The sequence below is a fragment of the Acartia tonsa genome, chromosome 6, assembly GCF_053477335.1.
Source record: "Acartia tonsa isolate MP-2025a chromosome 6, ASM5347733v1, whole genome shotgun sequence".
Lineage (NCBI taxonomy): Eukaryota > Metazoa > Arthropoda > Copepoda > Calanoida > Acartiidae > Acartia > Acartia tonsa.
In genome coordinates, this window is record NC_137265.1 from 34813262 (window position 1) to 34839493 (window position 26232).

General features: G+C 32.0%; 1 protein-coding gene across 2 annotated transcripts in view; it reads left to right on the forward strand.

Moving 5' to 3' along the window:
- Eip75B (Ecdysone-induced protein 75B) overlaps nucleotides 1–26232 on the forward strand; it is a 164215-nt gene that overhangs the window by 19722 nt on the left and 118261 nt on the right. The window contains exons 1-2 of one of the 2 annotated variants that reach the window (XM_080164519.1): nucleotides 15643–17452; nucleotides 22161–22252. In XM_080164519.1, coding sequence (XP_080020645.1) covers nucleotides 16402–17452; nucleotides 22161–22252 — 1143 coding nt within the window. In that variant the 5' untranslated portion in view covers nucleotides 15643–16401. Of the gene's footprint in view, nucleotides 1–15642; nucleotides 17453–22160; nucleotides 22253–26232 lie in introns of those variants that run through there. The other variant, XM_080164520.1, reaches the window with a different exon arrangement.

Below are 26232 nucleotides of genomic sequence, written 5' to 3' on the forward strand. Positions count from 1 at the left end.
CATATATAAGCTTAATTTTTACAATATATTTAATTTTTCAAAATATCATACTATTTCTTTCATTCTGTATATTTTCAGCTTTTACTGTATATAGGCCTCTAAAGAAATAATGCATGAATGTTAATTTTTTGGTTTGTGTTTGTGTGTTTGTGTGTGTGTTTATGTGTGTGTGACTTGGCAATGCCCACAATATTTTCTTGAAAGTTTAGTTTCTAATCATTTTATTTTCCACAACTTTTTTTATCATATTTTTTTACTCTTTTTTAAAAGGTTATTAATCAAAGCTTTAAGCTATTTCTTTCATTTGGGGAAGGAGGGAAGGGACATTGGATTGCAATTTACACTGGTACACAAGGTTTTATAAAGAATTCTATCATTAATTGGCTTTAATTGACTCTTGATTGGTTGGTTTAAAGAAGCAGTATCTAATCTAATACATAAGAGGTAATTTTGTTAATCATTAATGATTGAAATAATTCAATAATTCTTACCCAAGCTTTTTATGTCTCAGACAAGATAATTTCCATATTTGTTTCCTTTATTAGTTTGCTATTTTCTTCTTCGTTTTTAAATGTTGTCAGAACTTATTATTGACAAAATTGTCAAAATCTTCTTTAATCTTTAATTGTTTTAGGTATGTATTTCTTTCTCTATTGTTCCGCTTTGAAGGATTTCATCCTTGTTGTATGAGCTACGCATCAGTTTAAACGGGTAAAGTATTGGCCTAGAAACAGGTTAATGCACCCATTTGTCCTTGTTATTTAAGTCAGGAAGGGAAGAAGGGGATATTGGATTGTAAATTTTACTGGTTCCCAAATTTTTTCTTTATGCTTTCTCGTCCTTTTGCTTAAAACTGTTGGTACTTTTGTTAAAACTTGATTAGGTGGTTAAAAATAGCAGTTTCAAACTTTTCTTCAAAAGGGATATTTTTGTTATCATCATCGGGAGTTTGTATTAATTAATAGTCCATTGTCTTATCCCTTAAGATCCCTATTGCTCTATATCTGCTACGAAATAGAACTTTCTCTAATCTGAATGATAAATTTTTAGAATTTAAACAGAGAAAAATCCCTTATATTGTTAGTGGCTCATTCATTAAGATTGCATTATATAAAGCAGGCATAATAATATGAAATGCATTGTGCCAATTCGTCCTAGGAATCAAACTACATCAATTAGGTTTTTTGTCACCTAACACCTAAAAATATCGGGGAATCTCCAGGCAATGTTTGAAATCGAGTAGATGCTTCTAACATGACTAAATTGATAATCCATCCTATCGATCCTTTAGGCAAGGGGCGGGGGGAGTATTAGATGGTCCATTATTAAAAAAAAATAATATTCCCATTTATACTAGGTTGATTTCACTGAAAAGAAACGAAAAGTTCTCTTAAAAATCTTAAATATGCGTCTTTAAAAAAAACCTGAAGCTTTTCTATAATAATAGTCGGTACGTCATTATGTATGTAACAAATAGCTCTTATTAGTAATTTAGGCCTGTTAGAATTGTCCGATCAATTGCAATTTGACATTATGATTCCTGTAACAGTTTGGTACAATTCATTTAGGAAATTTTCAGTCAGATTTTCAAGGAGTTTTTGTTCAAACTTCTATAGAATGTTAGATTGGGTATAGCTCTTGTTGATATTGAATGCGATGTTAATGTCCGTTTGTCTGACTTGTTGGGATTCATTCTTATGGATGTTGTCATCTTTGTTTTAAAAATGTACTAGGGCATCATTTTACGTAACCTTAAATAGCCTAATTCTAATTAGTTCAGTTCAAACTATAATAATATTTATAATTTTTTATTTTTTTCCTTTGAAAATAGAATATAAACTTTGCTATGAGGATTCATGTAAAAATTAGGTATACCTAACTGTTGATATTCTGCTCTTTCAATGTTTATTGTCGACAATATAACATTAGATATAAGTGGTCATAGCTGACATAATATCGACATGACAATGTTCTAATGACGTTATGACTACATACTTAGGGATCTTAAGTGATAAGACAATGGACGATAAATTGATTTACATCCAAAATTGCTTCTTCTATAGATTAAAACTATCGGTTTGGACACTTAATTAAAATTAAGTAAATTTACCCAAAGTTTTTAAGCCAACAAATAAGAAACATTATAGAACTTTGAGTAATAGTTAAATTAATAGCCAAATCTTAGAATCTTAAATTTATTATCCGTTGTATTATCCCTTAAAATAACTGCTTAAACATTAAAACATAAAAACCCATTTTAAAAGTTTCCCAAAAATGTCTAATCTTGATTAAAAGTTGTGTTGGATGTAATATTTGGGTTTGTGGAATAGAATTAAACAAGCTTATTACATCACAAGCAATAGAAAGATAGAGTCATAAAAGGCCTTCCCCCTTTTTTAAAGCAATCCAACATGGGTTTGATTACACACCCCCCTCTCTAAATATTCATCTACTACCCTTTACTCTCCCCATTGAGGTTTTACACAGGGAGGAATGGGGCATTGGACTATAAATTACACTGGTACCTAAAGTTTTACAGCCACGCTTTCTTATTCGTTGGCTAAATCACTTTGGTAATTTTTATTGAATTTAGAATGGTTGGTCTAGTAAGTAGTGTCTCTAAACTTTTTAACCAATAATTTAATTTTGTTTATCATCATTGGGGGATGTAGATGCTTGTCTTATCCCTTACGATCCCTGGGTATATATAATAAATAGGGCTGTAGGCCTAGCCTACATTTTCCTACCAGAACTCTTTCCAAGAACTTGCATCTCTCTTTTTTTTCCCCTCTCTCTCTCTCTTTCTATCTCTCTCTCTCTCCCTTGGTTTCTCTCTCTCACTCATGCAACTTCCATTCAGGACACAATGTCACAAGCGGGGCAAAATTTGAAATATAGAAGATGATATCTCAAAAACTGTCCATAAGTATGCCAAGATGACAGATGCTTTAGTTTTAATGTATAAAAATTATCTATTTATTCTTGATAATGAATGCTAAAAAAATACATTACTCATATTTTTTTGATTTATGTTAAATTGTTATTGCTGCACTTTTTATAGACAAAATTGTTCTTTTTGTCTAATATAAATTTCAAAAACAAATGTCCAAACTTTTTTGATCAAATGTGCTTTTTTCCTAAAAGCTCACAGCATCCACTAAAGCAAAAGAGAAAAAATGCTATTGTTAATATAAACCAGTAGAATTTTTTTGAATTTTTTTTTTCGAAAACAAGTTTGTCTGTCTGTCTGTAAGACTGTAAGACTGTCACAAAAAAGATCATTGAGAGAACGTAGTAAAATAGCCTAAAACCTGTGTGAAGATTTTCTGAACTGTCAATCAGATCTTAAAGGACTAACAAAAAACCTTAGTTTTATATGATAAAATTTCTAATGATTTAGTTTAAGCAGTTTTATTAGAAAACTATAAAATAGACAACAAAGAAGGAGTCCCCCTTTTGTATTTTACTTTCCCTAAAATGAATCTTTCTCCCATAAAGCAAAGCAACTCTTTTTTATGAGGTAATATTATGCCTCATTTTCTCTTACCATTTCTCTGCCTTTCACTTTTCACCCCCTCTCTAAAAAGCCTCCTCTCACCCCCTCCATTCCTAAGCCCCCCTCTCTGCTATCTTTTACTGCTGCCATTTAAATCAGACTTGTAAAACATCGGCGCTAAGAATGCATTTAAAAGTTGAAAAAATTATTTTTTGGGCACATTTTGATATGAATTTAAAAAATATTGCACATTGTTTTTAAAGTTTTTAAAATTTAAAAAAAAACACTCTTTGGTGGAAGCGTCCTATGGCCTTGAACTTAGTTAGCTCGAACATATGGGTCATTCCCCTCTGCAGTTGATTACAACTTTGTCCGCAGCGCGGCGCTAGCGCAGCTGTCTGAAAACTTTGCTGCAAAAAAATGAGCGTTTATGTGTGAAAGATGAATTTGTGTTTGTGTGTATGTGTGTGTGTGTGTGTGTGTGTGTGTGTGTGTGTGTGTGTGTGTGTGTGTGTGAGTGTGTAGGTGGGTTGGGCGTGTTTCTTAAAGTAAAAGTTTAAGATAAAAATAGGAGTAGTCTGTATTAATTAAATGTTCAATCTTCCCTTACAAATTTATTTGTTGCGTCCCTAGCATCTAGGGTATCTGTATTTCAAGGTGGAGGGTAAGGAGTAGAAAATAGACCAAAACCAACCGAGGACCCATGTAAAGCTTCCCAAACATGGATAAATCAAACTATTTGCTTTTTTAGTAAATGTAAATTTAGATTGCTTAATGAAAAGATAAGACATTGGATGATAATTGATGCACATCCCCAATTATGATGTACAAATTACCCTTTATGAAAAATTAATGGTGGAAAAGTTTGAAATCTGGTTGTTTGTACTGCAACCAAGTCAAATTTATTTGTCATTGCTCTATTCCTAACTTAAATAGAGATGAATCAAACGAAAACAAATTGTAACTTTGAGAAAATCTCATGGAGAAATGGATAATGAAATCTGTCTAATTGCCTAATTAAGTTTCATATATCTTTTTTAAAAAGTGTTCAATTTAATCATTACTACTAGAAACCTAAATCTATAAACTATTTCAATAATGACAAAATTTAGTTCAAAATATAATTATTATTAGTAGCGTAATAAGCAATTGATAATGGGCCAAATCCTTTAATATTCTTAAGGCTTTCCAGGACATTTGGGCTTCCTTAGTAAGTCATACATATTTCTTCACTTCAAATCTATGAAAGGCTATGGAAACCTTAACTTTCAGTATAACCTAGGAATTTTTGCAGAATTTGGCTAAATGTTGATTTGCTTATGCTTATTCCTTTACTCCTTTGATGAGATAATCTAGAAAAACAAAAGTTATGTAATTGAACTCAACCAACCCTTTACATCTATCTATCTATCTAATCATCTATATATCCGTCTGCTGGTTTATCTATCCATCTATTTATCCACCTATCTATCTGTATATAGAGTTGAGTGTCTATTAATATATTTATCTATCTATCTTTCTGTCTGTGTGTGTGTCTATCTAAACGTATATCTGTCTTTTTATATTTTGTTGTCTTTCTATTTTTGGTCTATCTATCTGTCTATCTATATGTTTATCTTTCTGTCTAAGTGTCTATAGATCCATCAATCTATCTACCCTATTTTACTTTATATCTATCTATGTAACTTTTTTCTCTTTATTATCTACTTACAATCTATTTTTTATTCATCTATCTATATGTCTATCCAATTTTGTAATTTTAGATATTTAGATCTCGTATTTGCATTTTGTCTGAAAATTTGAAGAGGGTATTAAATTAATTTCTTTGCAATTTTATTGCAATTTTTAATTTGTTGCAATTTCCAGAAATTTCTAAATAAAGATTACGGCAAAAAATCTTTTGATACGTCTGTTTGTCAGACTGTTGCTTAAGATCTTTAGCACGGTTCCTCCTTTTTTCTTCCTGATTTTCCGCTAGTCAAAGTACTCAAATAGGGATTCAAAGGGATAAGACAATCGCCGACTCTTCTGTAGATTACAATTAGGGTTGAAAAGTTTGGACACTCAACTTAATGAACCAACCAATAAAATTTTAATAAAAGTCCCCAAAGTTGTTAAGCTAAAGAACAAGAAAAAGTATAAAACAGTATAATTTTTTAATAAATATTGTAAGTAAGAAAAATCAATTTGCTTTGAATATTATTGTTTTTGTTTTAATTACCTAAATAAAATGAAGATTTACTTATTTTATAACCACTCTTATCTTAGCTAGACAAACAAACAAAATTTTCTTTACAAATTAGGTAAAATGAATAAATATTTTATAACGAATTGAGAGCTAAAAAATGTTTTTTTTAAAACTATCTTTGAACTTTAAGGTAACAGGATGTTTTTGTGTGGATATGTAACGAAAGATTCTCCCTTACAGTGAGGCTTTTTATAGGTCCAGTAAAGTTTTCTTACTACATTGGGGAAGGTCACCTCCAACGTCCCTAGAGAATTGGCATTGCTTCGATACTTATGGATTTACTGACACAATTGTCCTTGTTATAGCTGCGCTGCTTATCATAGTGGGCCTTATCGTCCTTGTAACATGCATAAAGTATGAAGTGTGTGTCTGACCTTCGAAGTCAATTGACTTTCAATACACATAAAAAGGACAAGAATGACTGTTTCCAAAATTAGGACAACAAGAAAAGTCATTCGGCAAAAGGTCTTAAATGATAAAAAATAACCACTTCTAAAGACCTAAATTATTGGAGGAAAAGTTTAGACACTGCTAGTTTGTGCCAACTAATTAAGATTTATTAAAAGCCCCTGAAAGTTTTCATGCCAATGAACGAGAGAACGTATCTACTAAGATTTTTCTGACCACTGAAGTGATTGAGTTCTCAATTTTAGCAAAACTTTATATAAGTCTTATAAGTAATTTTAGTTTGTTTTGTTTTAAATCGAAGTCTTCACTAGGTTTTAGGCTATTTTACTTCCCTACATCCTCTAGATTCTAGTGGTGCATGTTTCTATTTGAACGCCAAACATGGTCAAATTCTAGAGTAGCCCTACTCCTGATAATAAAACTGTCTGTTATCACGGGGTGATAGTAATCATGGAGGGATGGAATTTTGGACTGGGAATTACACTGGTACCCAAAGTATTTTCTTGTTCGTTGGCTAAAAAACTTTGGGTACTTATATTGGATTTGATTGTTTTTTTCCGAAACTAGAAAATGTCCAAGCTTTTCAACCAATAATTTTACTTTACTACAGGTGAAATTTTATTTATTAACCATTGCCTTACCCCTTAAGATTCCTGAATAGAAAGCGTTGTGACGTCACATGAAAAATAAATATTACAATAATAATTATAACTTTTCAAGGTTGCAGTTAACATTTTTGTACTGCCTTAGCGTTAAGAGTAACGCGTCCGCTTGGCCTCTAAACAGGCGCAACTCAAGATAAAACACAGTTAGGACTTAAGAATGTATCCTTTTAGCATTACTAACCAAAGTATGAACACAATAAACATAAACTTATTTTCCAGCATGGCTTCGAAACTGATAAATAGCCGCTAAAAATAGAACCGGTTCTCAACCATACTGAAAAATCATGTGCAGGATCATATTACAGACAATTTTCTACAAATATTAAAATAAAATCATAAATTAATACCAGTTTTGTTAGCACGGGCTTTTGGCTCCCTGGGGCTTACAAAACTGGTCTTGATCTTGTCATTTTTTATTTCAATATCCACGGAAAGCTGTTATGATAGAAATAACTATTATAAAAAGGAAATATTCTTTTTTTATAAGTTTGAAGGTCATACAAAAATATAATCACTATCTAATGGAGTAAAATATAGGTTAACTAGAGTTGGCTCGATATAATTATCTCCCTATTGGCTAGTTTTCTATATGCATATCTATTTCTCAATAAATCTATTTTCCTCACCCGGCATTACTATCTAAAAGAAAGTAAATATTTAATAATTTAAATGATTTTTAAAAGATTTTTTTAAATTATATTTTTTTCTTTACATTACCATCACCAAAGGGTTAATGATGATGATTACAATTTTAGTTTAATATTTGAACACACAAAATGTCGCCACAATCGAATTCTTTTAAAACATAGTTTTCTTAAATTTATCATATTATAAAGGGGGGAGGCGGATGTGCCACTTTTTGAAACCAAAACCAAAAGTCAACAAAGGAACTCATCTAAAAAAAGAGTTACAGGTCTGAGATTTTGCATGGCAGTTGCTTTATAGGGGTACAATATGGAACTGTGAAGAAACGGCGGCGCAACCGCCGAAAACCGGCGTTATCCCCCGATTTTTTTTTGCCTTTTCTCAACGGTTTTCGGTTGTTGCGCCGCGGTTTCTTTACAGTTCCATATTGTACCCCTATTACGCAACTGCCATGCAAAATCTCAGACCTGTAACTCTTTTTTTAGTTGAGTTCCTTTGACTTTTAGTTTTGGTTTCAAAAAGTGGCACATCCGCCTCCCCTCTTTAAATTTTCTTTTTTATGATTAGAAATTAAATACATCAATATAAGGTAAATAGCAACATGAAATGAAAAAAATGAATTTATTTTTAATAAAGTAAAATAATGGGTCTTATCGTTCTGGGCAATGAGAGTTTATTATGGATTATTGGAGCACTATGAGTTTTAATCATATATTCCTTGGAAAACTTGAGCTCGTTTATAGACATTTATTTCCTATATAGATCTGACATGGATCTTGAAGCAATTAAGCAGGCCGTTTTGTACATGTTAAAAATTGGAAGATTTCATTAAATAAAAGTAATCGCAAATATACTTAGTAAATAACTTCAATAATGATGGAAAGTACGTTTATTTTCTATTATGGAAAGTAGTAAAGTTTCTGATTTGTTTTTTCAGTAAGATCTCGCTAACCAATGAATAAGTTGAGTTCTACCGTATAAGAAAGCTTGATTTAGGTCTCAGGATGGTTTTGTGCTATTTTTTTTAAAGATTAGCCTTTGGATAGCTTTTGTTATTTTTATGCCTTAATACATCTCCTTTAACTAAAAAGTAACAAATTAGCAATGACAGTATTTAGATAGATTTATCAATTGCCATGCTAAGGTCAAACTACTTTAAATAATATTTGATAAGAAAAAATTTTAAAAGAAACCAAGTAAAAAGATTAAATAAGTTTAAAATATATGGTTGTGTTGATCATAATTTTATTATAAGAAAAGAGTTTTTGTTGGATTTTAAGTCTAAATTGCAATTAAAGACTTTGTAGAAAATAGTCTAAAACCATAATAGGATCTATGTAAAGCTTTCCTAAAAAGAAAACCTTTAAGGTTCAGTAGTTTTAGAAATCTTAAGCTTTAGACCAAGAAAATTTTACTACTTTTTATAATAGGATTTGCTATTTATCACCTATTAATCACCCAGACGAGGTGTGGAATTCTAATATGAAAGTAAAAGTTATACAGAAGTAATATAAATAATTATTCCTTGTTTTGTGGTTGCCAGTATAATCATTTTCCATTTACCTATTTTTATACAGCTATTATTACAAACCCTGTTAGCCTAGATGACTTTGGTTGACACATAATTTTTATGGTTTATTTTGTCTTATTGTATTTTATTTGTCCTTTAAGATATCGTTAACCACTGAACCAATTAACTTTTCTATTTTTGTGAAGCTTTACAGAGGTCTTACGATGGTTTTTAGCTGTTTGAGATGGTTTTAAGCTGTTTTTCTGCGCTCTCTCCTCTGTAAGCTAGGGACACAACTGATAATACAATGTTTAATGACCTTTATTTTTGTTAATTATACTGTTTTTGTTGATAAAATAACAGCATAAAGTCTAGTAAGTCACAACTTGTACTTTCATCACCCTTGACCTAATACGCTTTAAACATACCAATATACAATTTTGCTTATAATTATTCTATTTATGTTCATTAAGTTATCATAAACGACTGTTGTACTATAAAAGAAGATGATATTATTTCAAGTATGGCTTCGAAACCGATTTAAATCCGCTGGATTAAACTGGTTCTAAGCCATACTTAAAAATCATTTATCGAATCGTATTATAGACAATTTTCATCAAATTATAAATAAAATTTATAAAATCAATAACAGTTTTTTTTCAGCCCGATCTTTTAGCCAATCAGGCCGATTTTAATACCCGCGGAAAGAGCCTATAATTAGATACGATGAATAGCTAATACAAGCATACTTTAACCCATAAAAGGAAAACAGGTCAAATTGCATTTTATGTGTTTACATTTAAAAAAACGAGTCATTTGAAAAGTATTTAAAAGCTGTATTGTTGTACCATTTACCTGGATTGGAATGGCAGTGAAATATATACCTTAAAAAGTACTAAAAGAAGAAAGGAAAAGATGCATATTATTTGTTCAGGAGTAAAAAGAAAATTAAGTGTCTCAATAATTATTACTAACCACAATTTTCCTATGATTGGAATAGCTTTTTTTAGGAATCTATTTTTCAAACATAATAGTTTATAGAACCGACCTAGAAACAGTTGTCCCGTGATACGAAATAGAAAATAAATATACATACATTATCTATGTGTACGCTTTCCTGCACGGTTTCTTTCCTGACGGAAATACAGTGGATTCTGTGTCCACAGAGGAAAAGATATTTAATAGTTATTTCTCGCATCGTATTATAAACGGCTTTCCGCGGATATAGAATGTACAATTATGAGATTAAAACTAGTTTTTTTAGCCCCGAGGTGCCGAAGGCACCGGCTAAAAATCTGGTTTTAATCTTATGATTGTACATATTTATATTCGAAGAAAGCTGGATATAATACGATGCTAGACATAGTTTTTTCGTATGAATGAGAACCGGTTCCTATCCACCGGATTCGAAAAAATACGAGAAAAAGTTTTTCCTATTCCTTAATTTTTGCTTATGACTATGTTGAAATGGTCAATGGGCTTCACTTTCGCATTCATTTTCGCAAAAAGACACACCAAAGCAAATAAATAAAAAGGGGGACATTGGATTATTAATTGTTAACTAGTAGGGTTTATACTTTTCAATAAATGATTTCAATCTACTGAATGGGTAAATTTATTTATCATCATTGGGGAAGTATATCAATCATTTGATAAATGGGGAAGTAATTGCACATCCCTCAATGGTCATACAAGGAATATCTGAGCCAAATAATTTACAACTCTTGCAAGACCAAACTATGCTAAGTACGAAATTTGTTATTCAAGTCACCTTTCCACCATTTCAGCAAATATCAAAATAAAAAGTAAAAAGGCTATTTTTTTACTTTTTAGATTGACTACTGGTTTCGCCGCCACTAGCCTGTAGGGTAGTTTCAAACCAAAACCTTTTCTTTTAGACATGAAATAGCCAAAAACTATCACATGTCATATGTAACGCTCTCTTTGAATTGAAAACTCACCACAGTGGTTATAGATATCTTAACTGACAAACTAAAAATCTTAACACCTTTTTTATCATGACATTGGACTTTTCATTTTCTTTAGTGAGATTCTAATATTTATATTGTTTTGTGGGAACGTCCAAAAAAGGCAAGGATTATGATATTATTAAATAGGAAAAGGGTCGAAATTGCATTTATGGAAGTAAGTTTCTATATTTACAATTTAATTCCGAGCAAAAAATATTGGCTTCTATGAAACGGAAAACAAGAATTGTGTATTTTCTATGTAATATACATCTGAAATAAGAAGATAAATAACAATCGTTATATTATTACTTGGATGTTGCACCAGATTTTAATGTACTCTGATAAAGTGATGCTCGTATCTAGATGAAATAAGGATCCACTCACTTTACCCCATCTCCTCCCTTATTCTGGATGAACGAACTGACCAATAAATGAGGTCCATATTAGCAAGCTAGATTGACGACAAATTTTCCCCTGTAAATATATCCACGTATATTCTTTATCCATTTAAATCATAAAATAAACAAAATTTTGAAAAAGATTCGTTTAAATTGATCTTATAATTTTTATAAAGATGCTATGTTTCTTATATTATACCTTATTTTCTTATTAATAGGATTCTTGTTTTTAAAAAATGTTTATCAGCATTTTTACTGATTCCCGCCAAGCCTGATATTTTATAATGTAAACCAAGTCAAAAGAATTATGTACTTCTTGTTATTTTCTGATAAATTTCCTCCTATTAAAATGTAACTTTGGATTTGCAACTTTAATTTTATATTGCAATGATGATGAAATAAGCAAAATTACACCTTATGTAGATAAAAATTATTGGTGAAAAATTTGGATAATATTCTTAAGCTAACAAATGAGAGAATGTGCCTTTTGAAACCAGTCCAATGTCCCCTCCTCTGTCTGTAAAAATACTTTTTTTTGGGTATCTCTATTCTAGGTAAGTTGACCCATTGATTATCAATCATAGAACTATTCCCTTAAGGTTAAGGGAGCTGAAAACATAAATACTCTTAAATGATATGTACATTGTACATAGGGTGGGGAAAAATGTGACAGGAACCCAGCAGTTCGAATATGTACGCAACTTCAAATGTTCAATGGCAAATAAAAACTATTTCTAATAGTTAAAGTACTATAAATATCTGGGTTTTTTTACATTAAAAAATGTATGTAAACTTGAATAAAACCATATGTACAATCTGTACAGAATTGGACTCTATTTTAGACTATGATCTATAAATATATATGCAGGGGAAAGGATATAGAATATAAGTGGATATATTGACAGGAGAAAATTTGTCGTCAATTAGCTTTCTAATATGGACCTTATTTACTGGTCAGGTGGTTCATCTAGTAGGAGGGGAGGAGATGGGGTAAAGGGGTATCGTTGTTTTAGCCATCTGCGACCATCACTTGTCAGAGTATATACATGAAAAAATGGTGCAACATCCAAGTAATAATTTATCGACTGGAAAGGTACATATTCTGCAGACAGACAACAATATTGACGCGAGATACAAAGAAGAAGGATTAGGTCCTCAAAGTTTTTACAATAATGTATAGGGAAATACTGCCATATATCAAGATTGTTGGTTGAAAAGTCTGGGCACTGCTAGATTGAATTTATAGATTTATACGGGTTTATAAAACTATGGGTACAAGTATAATCTACCTAATGAATTCAGCCAAATAGTAAGCCTATATCATGCAGGTAGGGGTAGGACATTGGACTTTAATGTGAACTTATCCTCGTAATAGACACATTTTCTTGTTAGTTGACCTGAAACCTTTGGGGACTTTTATTAAATCTTGATTGGGTTATACAAACTAGCAGTTTTCAAACATTTCCACCAATGATTTTGATCTACACAAAGGGTAATTTTGTAGATAGTTATACCTGTATTGAGAAAGACATACCTTAATTTTAAGATGATACTTTGTTGAATTACTTTGACCCCTCCCTTAAAACCAGACATTCCGATTTAAGAATTTGGTTTGAGGGGTGGGGTGTGGGGATAGTTTGAAGGAGTGCGGGGAAAATTGTATTATATAATTTCCCCCATGGTAACATTCGCAAGCAAGGATGACAACATCCAGAAAATATGACAAACAAACATTACTGAATAAATAAAGAGGGACAGCACTTTGTTTTTTGTTTGTCCGTTAAAATAATCTCGCGAACCACTAAACCGGTTGGGTTCTCTATTTTGAGCAAGCTATACAAAGGTCCAAGGATGGTATTAGGCTATTTTATCTAGTAATTTAATGGCTGAACATTGTACCAAATCTTCTTGGGTATTATCATAATTTCAAAAATGAGGACAGTAAAATGGCTTAAAACCATACCTTGACTTAAATTTAAAATTAAACACATCCTGGGACAAGTGTAAAGCTCAAAAACATAAATTGAATTGGTATTGATTGCTTACAAGAAATGATCACACTTTTCAACCAATAATTTCAATCTACAGAATTGGGAATTTTGTTATCATCGTTGAGAATGTGTATCAATTTATAATCCATTGTCTTATCCCTTAAGATCCTAAATATATAACAAAATTTTCATCCCTTTAAATCAATTTAAATGTCTATAAATGGCACTTTAAACTAGTAACCCCTATTTTCACCATGTTGAACTGGATGTATAGCGTTGTCATATAATTACATTAGTTCAAGTCGAATACTTTAAGACAATTTATGAAAGTGTTTATTAGCAGGAAGGGAGGGGACATTGGCCTGTCAATTACACTAGTCCCAAAGTTTTACAATAACGTTTTCTAAATCAATGGTTGAAAAACTATGAGAACTTTTATTGTTTTTTATTGTTTTGATTATTAAGTCGAGTGTTCAAACTTTTCAACCATCTACAGTATGTGTTATTTTGTGTATCATCATTGGTGATGTACATCAATGTATTGGCCATTGTCTTATCCCTGGTTTATTAACGAGTTTTCCGCTGATAGGACAACGGATTAATTCCTGGTTTGTCGGCCCCTAAAGATGAATTGCATAACTTTTGTTGATATAACAGTACTGGATTTCAACAGGGTAACCATACCTACATATTTCATATATATATATGAATGTATGTCGGCAAATTATACAGGGATCTTAAGGGTTAAGACAAATGATGTACAGTACATCCCCAGATTATGATATACAAAATTACCCCTTATGTAGACTAAAAATATTAGTTTGTACCATTCAATCAAGATGTTATAAAAGACTATATGAACGAATTAAAAACGTATTTATAAAACTTTGGGTACCAGTATAATTAAACTCCAATTGTCCCCTTCCTTCCTGGCAATAAATGAACCTAACCTAAGGGTTGCTTCTATATATATAGATTATTTATAAGAGATGTCTGAAGGGGGTTGAATGTGTGTGTGAGTATGTGTGTGTGTATTTGCGCTTTGTCTCAATGATAAAGGGATAAAACATATGGGGGGTATATTTCAATAGCAGTGTCTAAACTTTTCCACCAATAATATTAATCTTTATGTACGTCAATTTATGTCGTTATTATGTCAGCTATGACCATACAGTAGACAAAATCATTTAAAAATTTCATATCAACATAAAAGTCTTATCCCTTGGTATCCCTGAGAGATGGTTCAGAACTTGAGAATGAACCAGACATTTACACACACATGGTGGTGTGGTAGGGGTGGCTTTTTCAGACATATATACCAGACTTGGGGAGGGTGGTTGTATCCCCCCTCTCCCCCCTAACACACACACACGTCCCAGACAAATCTACTTAGTCCGAAGGGAACTTAAATATTGTTGGCCCGACAGCTTTTAGGATATACATGTATATATTGGTTCTACTTAAATATATGGGGTTTAAATGTAAAAGAAACAAGGATGACAACATGCATGATATCTATAACCTCTACAAAATAGAGGTACAAACGAACGTTAAAAAAGGTAATGTAATATTAAATTTATATACATTTACACTGTTAATTAAAATACAGGACATTTAAATCCAACAAAAATAACTTTTATGACTAGATTACAGAGACGCTTCGATTACTACATGGTGTTTTATAGTCCAAGGAATCATCTAAAAAAACCATGGTTATAGGACAACTCCATATCATATCAGTTTTTAAAGTTGCAATACTTTCGAAATTGTACTTGACTCTTGCAGGAATGATCATAGAATTAGAAATGTTGAAGGACTTATATGTGAATTTATATTTTTGAGTAGCCTCGCTTCCTAATAAATCATAGTATTTAATTGACAACAACTTTTTAGAGAAAAAAAACACTTGTTTTTTTAAATATCTTCTAAAATGATATAATTATAGTTTTTTATACGCTAAATGACAATATCTAATAGTATAACTATACATGGGATGCGTCCAAAAATGTTCAAAACACACACACACACACACACACACACAAATACACAGAAGTAGTCAAAAAATGCAATCAGTTGGAGAAAAAGCAAGGGAAAGGGAGAGGGTAAGGGGGAAGAGAGAAAGAGAGAGAGAGAGAGAAAGAGTTAGGACAAGTGTATATCATAGAATAGTGACCGTGAAAGCAAGAGGAGGACCCAGGGGAGAGGGGAGCAAGGGAATTGGCGGAAGAGGGGAGGGAAGGAACGGAGACAGTACAAAGTGGGGAGGGGGTAGTTGTGAGGGGGGATTACCTAAAGAGATGCATTTAGGGGGTGGGGAGAGTTGTGGGGGGGGGGGGGAGAGAGAGAGAGAGAGAGTTAGAATCAAGTTCAGTTTGGCTCCGACATAGGTACAGGGTAGCGACTATCGGAGTATTATTATATATCTCCGATGTTCTACTGGTGTAAAAATCATCCTTCCTACGGAGACTTACTCTTTCATATATGACATCCGGTGATTGTTGTTGCATGCTGTCATTGTTATCAAACTCTAGTGACGTTTATCTAAAAAAACACCGCCGTTAACTTAATATCTTCCCAAAGAATTTTGAAATATAATTGTGTTCTTTTTTCCCTCTAATATAAAGTTGCAGTATACTGTCTATTTTACATAACTCATACATAAAATATAAATATATAGTGTAGATATATTAAATTTACAAGTTATTAAGTGAAAAAATACCTCTTATAATATTATTACCCTGGTGATTGAAAAAAAGTGTTGATTATTTTTAGTTATTTTAGTATGATAACTTAATTGTGAGAGAGAGTGCCTATATATTATTAATATTATTATAATTGTTGTGGTAAAAAAATAATGTAAATTAATTCTCTAAAGCTACCACTACTGCATATCTTATTCTACACAAACAAAATTTGTGTAAAAAAGTGACTTTGAAACTGAAAAATATTTTTGATTAACAAAAATTTATTCTTCCACTAAAAAATATATTTTACCCCTGAAGTTTTTTGCCCGCCCGTGTCGACAGTCAACGGCGGCTCCGCCTTTTCCCGCCACATTTCTCGCCCCACCATGGACAATCCAAAAGATGACGTTTTTTCGCGGCCACCCGTGCCTGGCCTAAACGGCCTGCCGCGCGAGAGAAAACACCGTTTTTCCGGCAATGGCAATGGCAATGGATCGCCGTCCGCCGGTCTGCTCAGAATTAAAATTGAACCACAAGCCGCCTTTTCCGTAAACGGCGGTGGAACCAGCCCCTACTCAAGCCAGCAGCCGCCACTGATTCCTCCGAATTGCATCAAATCTGAATCGGTTGGTATGGCGTTTAAACGGTATGAAAGTTATCCGCCCCCTGGGTCGCCAATGGCGTTAGTATCCGGCAACAGTCACGCCACAGACTTGATACAGCCGTCAAACGGTAGCACAAACAGTGTACATTATCAGCAGAACATGCGGCGCCACTCTTTGCCAGAATACAAGCTCCACCAGCTACATGAACCGCCGCATCCAGACATTCTGACACCGCTAAATTTGACCCGCCGCAGTTCAAGCTCAGAAATCGTTCATGCGTCTGCGTCGCCTTCCACCGTTGGGCGTCCACGTTACTACAGCTACCAGGGATCGGCAGCGACAGCCGCCAACTCAATGTTTCAAACCGCCACAGCCTCAAGTTTGCAGCTTCTGCACCCAGATGTAAAACGGGAACTTCCCGACGGTGATTTCGAACCCGACGGACTTCACAATCATTTTGTTTTCGGCGGCGGCAGTGGTCATGAAGATCATTTACCACCCCATCTTCAGCAGCAGCGCAGCCGTCTTTCGCTCAACAGCAGCAAATGCCGCCAAAACGGTGGTGAAGATCAATCCGTCGAAGCGGTGTACCGTGACTACGGCGGCAGGCAGCAAGAAACAGATTATGACGCCGTGTCTCCCAGCCGTCCAATTAGCGGCGGTGGCAGTTCAAATGTTGAGGTGTACAGGGGAGAGTTTGAGTCGAGTCGGATGCGGGAGGCGGCCGACGGTCCCACAGCAGGGGGAATGACGGCCAAAAAAGAGCCGGATTTGGACGGAAAATCGTCCGCTGGGTCCGCTGGTAACAGGGGCTCTGGCCGAACTATTATAGGTAGCTTTTTCAATGCAATCAAATTTTAAGAACTTAGTTTTTTAAAAACTTTAATTGAAACATGTTTATATAATGTATTAGTGCATTTTATGTATATTTTTAAGTTGACCAAACTTAAGCATAATTCCAAAACTACATTTCTGTGCAAAAAAAAGTTTCTTATTTTTTTCCAAAAAACGCAGAATACATTTATATAAGTGTATTCTCTAGAACAGGGAAGGAGGGGACATTGGACTGTAAATTGCACTGGTATCCAAAGTTTTAAACCATTTTATCATATTCGATTGCTCAAAGACTTTGGGTACTTTTATAGAAATGTCTTGGTTGATTCTTAACTAATAATGTTTAAACTTTACGACCAACAATTTGAATCTACAGAAGATGTAATTTTGTTTATCCTCAATGCAGACGTGTGTGCATCAATTTATTGTCCATTGTCTTATCCCTTAAGATCCCTGAATCAGAATTTAAATGGAGATATATTATTGACAGTTAGACTTTTGTAAAGCGTTTGATAATAGTCACTAAAATAAATTATATATTAGTAGATTAAAATTCATTGCTTTAAAAAATCCGCCAAATTTAAACGATAAAATAACATTTAATATTATGAACATAAGTAGCGCAAAAATAACAAGCTAAAAAGAACAGTAAAATTATTAAAATTTTATTTCTCTTTGTACTATTCTAGATAGTTCAATAATTTTGACAGTTATTGTACAGGAATCATTCAATGTCATGAAAGTAGTCTGTGTGTTTTTAAAGATTTTTAAACAACTGATTGACATATGGACATACATTGGAAAGAGAGTAGCTGCGCTACTTATAATAGAAGAAAAGACCGCGTTGCCTTACAATAATTTGTTATGTGTAAAATTCCGCCTTAGATAGCTCTTAAATTTGCTGGGAAGAAAAGGTTGTTCATTTAGTTAATTACTATTAACAATTCCCTGCTTTAAATGGATAGTTAATTAGAAAAATCACTGAAAATATTATCTTTTATTTAGATCAAAATATATATTTAAAGTAGAGGTGCGTACATAGTATTTTGTCACGGTTTGGGGGATAATTATCCATTGGGTTATTTGATCCACCTCCTTAAAAATAATAAGATGATTGCAAGAGAGGGGTCAACACCCCTCCTCTCTCTTATCCCACGCCCCCAGTTCTAAAGACACACTTGCGCGCCTAGACTAATTAAGTATAATTATTGTTAAAACTTGCAAAATATGATATTAATTAAATATAATGTTTTATTTTTGCTTTTTAATCATTAGCTTTATTTTTATCATATTCTAGTAAAGAAAATTGTTTAATTATTATTTTTAAGAAAAAAATAAATGAATCATCTTTTATTGAAAAAGTTTCTTTACAATTAGTGGTTTATCGTACGATATAGCTTGTTATAGTTGCTCTACTTATGGGCATAATTTTTCTTTTTTAGAAAGAAAAGTAAAAGGAATGAAATGCATGGATGGAGGGGACACAACCCAATCTGTCCCGATTTTGTATCACTTTTGAAAAGTGCGATTTCTGTGAGGTCATATAAAAAGGGAAGGGGGGAAGAAAATCTCTTCCCTTTTCTCCCATCTCTTTTGAAGAGATTTTTTTCCCCCCTCCCCTTTTTCTTTCCCGAAACGTATATGACGTAACTTGAATCGCACTTTTCAAAGTGATACAAAATCGGGACAGATTGGGTTGTGTCGACTTTGAACTGTTTATTACATTAGTCCAATTGAATTGAGTGTACAAACGTTTTAACCCTCTAATAGTAATCTACAGAAGGGGTAATTTTGTGCATCATTATTTGGGATATACATCAGTTTATCGGCCATTGTATTTTCCCTTTAGATTCCTGCTTTAAAACACCTTAAAAACAGAAAAAAAATATTGATGTAACTTTGTGTTGTTTTTTTTCTATGCATTGTAGAAAGGGGGAAAACATAAAATAATCTTTTTAAAAATTACATTTTTAATCTTTTTTTTTCTTTGTTGAGATCCTATAAAGGTATTGCATATGTGATTTTTTTCTCAAATAAAAATGCTTTTTGCATCATATCATTGTACTTTGTTTTACATCGCCCACGTTTTTAAATTCACAAATTTTAAAGATATAATTAAAATAAGTTGAATTGCAAAAAATACTTAAGTACAAAATGAATAAATGTTAATCATAATTAATTTAAGATAAATATGATCTATTTAAAATTGGTTTATTTATTATCATTTTTAAAAATAATATACAGCTGACACTAAAGCCTTAACTAAACAAGGATGACAGCTTCCATAAAAGCGAGGTTCATGAAATTAAACATTTTGAAAGACGAACATTATAATTTCTAATGGGAAAGTACATACTCAAAGAAATGGAATATCAATTTAAATTCCATGTAAATCTGTCTTAGAATTGATTATATTTTGCTTATTAAGAGCATACATAAATTGTACAGATGCTTTGCCTATAATATTATGACTTATTGTTCTAAGAATCGCCAATTAAAAATATAAATATTATGATATTATTCTAAAAAGTTGTCCCAAAAAAAGCTAAAAAATGAACATGATAAAATGATAATATATATAGTTGATAGTCAACGTACGGACGTTTGGACGGCCATACCTTAGTTATAAAGCAGCTCTGCTACGATCATAAAGTTATCTGATTACAAGTTGCACTTTTTGACTGAAATGATATAATATCTTGAATTCAAACAAATGTTGCTATCTGATCTTTAGACAGTGAGGAGGGTAGGAATTACACCCATTTGTTAAAAGGTTTAAAAAGTTGTGTAAAACATTAGAAAATGCATAAACATCCTATTATATATATATAAAGTACCACTGAACCGAATGGAACCATCACATAGGCTCCAGGATAGTTTTAGGTTAAATTTAAGTCTTGCGGTGGGCTTAGACTATTCTTTATTTTATCGGGGCATTATCATATCTACTAAATTAGACTAAGTATCTATTGCAATTTTTCTAAACTTATTCTATTGTTTGATTATGTCAGATCTACATTTTAAATTAATTTTACAGTACAAATGTTTAGAGTGAATTCTTTTAAAATGTCAAAATTCAAAAATCTCAAAAATTGCGAATTTTATCTACAAAAATGTACTTCTACCAAATAAATGCGATTTTAGAAAATGGAGAAAATGGTCATTTTATCCAATATTTAACTTTTGCGATTTTAATGGCTGGGATGGGGGGTGGGTGGGATGGGTGTTTTAACGTGTTACATCATTCTAACTGTTTATCCTTATTGAGGGGGGTGGGGGGTGTTTGGGAGGGGTGTTAATCTTCCGATGAACCTCTGATGAGCACGGGATGGGAGGGGGGGGGGGGGGGTGCACATGCATGGAGGTAGGGAGAATATAGTTGCTATGTTAGTCACTCAGGGATACAGGGATAAGACAATGAATTATAAATCTATCTTTCCCCAATTTTAATATTTCTTCATTCGAATATTGTGAGAGAAAGGATTGAAAATTATTTCAATTGCCATTGTCCCCTCCCTCCCTGAAAAGTTTTGCATTGCACACAGCACTACCATCCTACTTCCTAAACCTTTTTACTCAAAACTACGTCGTAAAACTTGTACGGTTTGTGTGTATGTGTAGGTTTAAGTGTAAGTAAGGGGTGCACAATCACATAATGCCTTACCCTTATTTTGGTTGTGCAGGGGGGGGGGGAGGCGGGGGGAGAAAGGGGTGAAGATTTGCAATTGCAGAATTTTAATTCTGTGTTGGCCAATTTTCCTTATGTCATGCATGTCACTACAACTAGGAGCCTGACAAAGCAGCAGGAAAAAATTAATTGGAATTAGTGAAAAATTTGGAATTATGGATCTTGAGGGAAAAGAAAATGGACGATAATTTGATGCACGTCCCTAATAATGATAAATAAAATTACCACTAATGTAGGTTAGAGTTGTTGGTGAAAAACTTTCAACTAACTAATGAAAACTTAACAAAAGTACTCAAAGTTTATGGTTATAAAACATTGGTTACCATGATAAATTTACAAATCAACAATAAAATTATGTCAAAAATTTGAAATAATCAACGATTAATTTCATTATACCTAGTTAAATAGATAAAATTATAATTTGCTGATACTATTTAAACACCGAAAAGAAAATCTTAAGATGGAAAAATGGCATGTCCGAGGAGGAAAAAGACAATGGAGAAATTAATCTACATGTCTTTTTCTCCACGATGAGAACTAATAACAGAATTTTTCCCATAATCATTTCGGGAATGAATAATGTATCATTAATTGTACTATCTATCTATCCCTATTTCTCTGTTAAATATGTTAGAATTAAGTACAAATGAAATAAATAGATTTAGATTTTTGGGTTGTGTACTTTATAACAGGAAAACTTGCAAATAATTGGCATTTAAACTATACTTAGATTAAAATTGCTATTTAAAACTTTATTAAATTTATGATAGATTTGCGTTTCTTCCTTGTTTATTACCTGATTTTTAAAAGTGTAGCTAGAGGAAATAAGTTTCTTATCCGTCCTTTGAGATCTCTCTAACCGCTAAACCGATTGAATTCTCCATTTCACATAGCTCCTGGGATGGTTTTAGGCTATTCTTTATCTAATCAAAGTCTTGGAATGGGTTTAGACTATTATCCTATCAAGTCATTGTATTATACTATACCCACCAAAATTAATGATTATTTTTTGTTTTAGAATTTGACGGAAACGACTGTGTGCTGTGCCGAGTTTGTGGGGACAAGGCCTCTGGTTTCCACTACGGAGTTCACTCTTGTGAAGGATGCAAGGTAGGGATTAATTATAGAGCTGCTTCGCTCCAAGTTGAATAAAATGACACATAGATAGACATGTACCCATCAGTTCGAGAATTCGCGCATTTAAAAAGTACAGGGGCCATTCTAATTTATTCTTTAAAAGTTGATTTAAAAAATCGCTTTTTTGGAAAATAAGCTTTTTTCAAAAACATTTGCAAAACTTGAATTATTATTATTATAGTATTAAAATCTCTTTGGTAGGGTAAATTATAAACAGATCTGATGATATAATGATTTGGAAACAACTTACAGACAACCAACCCTTTAATTGCACTTCTTTGCTTTAGAAGTCCTAAATATAAATGTAAATTCTATGCATTCTTCTTACAATTATTTAATAGAAAAATTTTTTTGCAATTAGATCAAAGTGGATTAAATATAAATATGACTTTTTTTTATAACATAGCTTTCTAGAAATTCTACAAAAATATAATAATACAATATTCATGTTATATTATAACATATATTATTTTTATATAGACTATTCTTAATTATTTTCTTTCTAGACCAATATTCATTTTCTTTCATCAAGGGGTGTACAGTACAACTTTAGATTTTATACTAAATAGCAGTTAAATGTAATTAAAAAAATAAAAATTAATAGTTTTTTTTAGATATAATACTTTAAAATACAGCTATAGGCTTCGTCCCTAGCATCTATAGGGTCCAATATTAAGAAAAAAATAGCTTTAAACTTGAATATAAAAGTAAAATAACCTAAAATTATAACGATATCTTAACAGACAATTATAAAAAACCTTACTACTTTATATAATAGTAGTATGGATTATTTTTCAAATGTTATTAATAAACATTTGAGGCTGTACTTCTCTGCTGTCTGCAGTACATTTGTTGACCTTCAACCGCCGACGCTAATGTTATAACCTTGACACTAATATTAACCTCCTCTACTCTTCAGACCTTAACATATTTTTTTCCTTAACTTTCTTCTTCAGAATATAATTCAGGGAGGGAGGGGACATTGGGCTGTCTATTACACTAGTCCCCAAAGATTTATATTTAAGTTTTCTTATTCGTTGGCTCAACAATATTGGAAACTTTGATTAAATTTTGATGGTTGGTTAATTGAGTGTCCAAACTTTTCAACCACAAATTGTAATCTCCAGAAGAGGTTATTTTGTGTATCATCATTGGGGATGTGCATAAATTTATCGGCAATTGTCCTTTTTCTTTAGATCCCTGAATATAAATACAGTATTTCATAATTGTCCAATACAAAAGTAGAGAGAAATTTTCAGGGTGGGTGGAGGCAATGAAAAAAAAATCATATTCCACATTTATTCATAAGGTATTATAGGCAGAATTGTATTTTTTGGGAGAATATTATTTTATTGTCCATTGTCTTATCCCTATATAAAGATTAACTAATAACTTCTATAAAATATACTGTATATATGTATGTATAAATATAACTTAGAGAAATTGCACTATATATACATATATGTTTGTGTGTGTTTGTCTGTGTGTATGTAATGATTTATAATGTAGAATACCTTTCCAAATGTTTGTACGTGTGTGTGTGTGTAAGTGTAAGTGTGTGTGCGTGACAGTATTCAAGGTCATCTGTCTAGAGGTTAGGCCTCTGCCCGAGCTTCACTTTAGTTCATACACACACACACACACACATACACACACACACAAATAGGCCTACTAGCCCTAAATTTTTTTCAACTTTCTCCTGAGAAAAGTCAGCTTTTTGACGCACAATTTACTTGTTAAAGTTGACAGCAAAGTTTTGCCATTTTTAACCTTTTTAAAGAAAGAAAAGAAGAAAAATTTGAAAAAGTCAAAAAAGTCATATGACATATTTGTTGGCTTTAAAAAGATTAATAGATTTCCTCTTCAAGGCCTGAAATGAAAGTCTTTTCTGTTTTGTTATTTTTAGGTAAAGAAATATATAAATCTATTTGTACCTGCTAAACTCAAAGGCTTAAATTGACTCTACAGAGCATTTAATCAAATTGGCCATGCTCCTATAACAGTAGTAAGATTTTTTGTTCTCTAATGGAGCTATTGAGTTCTTAATTTTAAAGGGGCTTCACTTAGGTCCTAGGAAGGTCTAAGGCTAATCATTCTTAAATTAAGTTTTAATGTGGTTTTAGGCTATAATAAAGTAGTCAAGACTGACATAAAACTACCATATATGTCGATATAATTACATCTCTAAAGTCAACAAATACATTGTTAATCATCACGTTTATGATGTTGGATAAATAGTATAAAAATATATGTTAATATTTATTAATAACTTTGAGTTATATAACTTTTTCTTATCATTAGTTATACATTATACAATTTTGTATATAATCAGGGATATTAAGGTATAAGACATCCTTAATGATGATTAAATTTTCTCTTCTGTAGAATAAAACAATGGGTTGAAAAGGTTGAACCAACCAATCACAATTAAAGTGTTTAAGCCTACGATTGACTGCACTTGTTAATAGATCTTTGGATGTCAGTATAAATTACAGTCCAATGTCCCCTCCCTCCCTTTTTATAATGCAAGTTTATTATCTATTCCTTAAAAATTTTGAGGAATGATACTTTTTCTTTAGATGAATAATCGACTTTCATAAATGTATTGTCAGAGTTGCTACGCTTATTCTATAATTGTTAACGCCTTTCTCATAATGGATTTTGTGATGAATATACAAACTTTAAACAGAACCTTGACATTTTCTTTAGTTCTCGCTTACGTCAAATGTTTTCAAAATTTAAAAAAAAGTCTCTTAAGAAGGCCTAGAAATACAAGTATAGGCTTATTTATGCTTACCAAGGCCAATTATGTCAATACGTAGCGCTGCAATAATGATAGAATTTTAATAATTCACTGAATAGGACAATGCCATCAAATGTGTCTTTTAAAGGAATTTATGTTATTAAAATTCATTAAAAAATGACGAATTAAATGATAAAAAACATAACTTTCAGACGGACATACAGACCTTAATTATAGAGCAGCTGTGCTACTAAAAATATTTCTGCATATGTTGTATGTTGTTGGGCCTGATGTATATTTATACCTTAATCCATCTCTCTCAGGGAGCAGCTATACTCAGCAATCTCAAGGTATAAGACAATGAAAGATAAATTGGTGTATACCCCTATTTAACAAAAATACACCTTATTTAGATTTAAATTATTGGTGTAAACATTTGTACCAACAAAAAAAGGAATAATAAATGTCCCCAAAGATTTCAAGTCAACGAATGAGAAAACTTTGGGTACCAATTCAATTTAGAACACAGTAATAGTGTCTGACTGATTATGACGTAACAAAAAAAATTAGCCAATGAGAGGTCACTATAAATTTTACCATTGGTCAATAACGGCCTCTCATTGGCTAATTTTTTTTGTTACGTCATAATCAGTCAGACACTATTACTGTGTTCTTCAATTTACAATCCAATTTCCTTTCCCTCCCTTCCAGAGATTTATACTAGAGATATTTATAGTTCATCAATACCACACAAATATTAAAATACAATTATTCTATATTTTTTGCTATTTTTTCTATTGCGATAGTGTATTTGCGATTATGAAAGCACTATGCAGATATGAAAATAACATGCAGAAGTGTTTGAACACCTCCATATAAATGCATAGCTCACTCAGGCCCTTGGGCCTACTCTGCCCTGGCCCTGCCTTGCCTTAGCTTACTAGGCCTTCTTAATAAAAAATAATAGAGTAATAACAATTAGAGCTCTGGAACATCATTATTAGAATAGAATCTAATTGTAGATTTAGCAAGGAGGAAGGTGGTTTTGGACTCTAAATCATATAAACAAAAACATGCTTTTAATCGTTCGACTAAAAATAAAAACCTAGCACCTAGTCCACCTATAATTTTAATCTACAGAAGGGATAATTTTGTATATAATTATTGGGGATATAAATTAATTTATCATCCATTGTCTTATCCCTTAAGA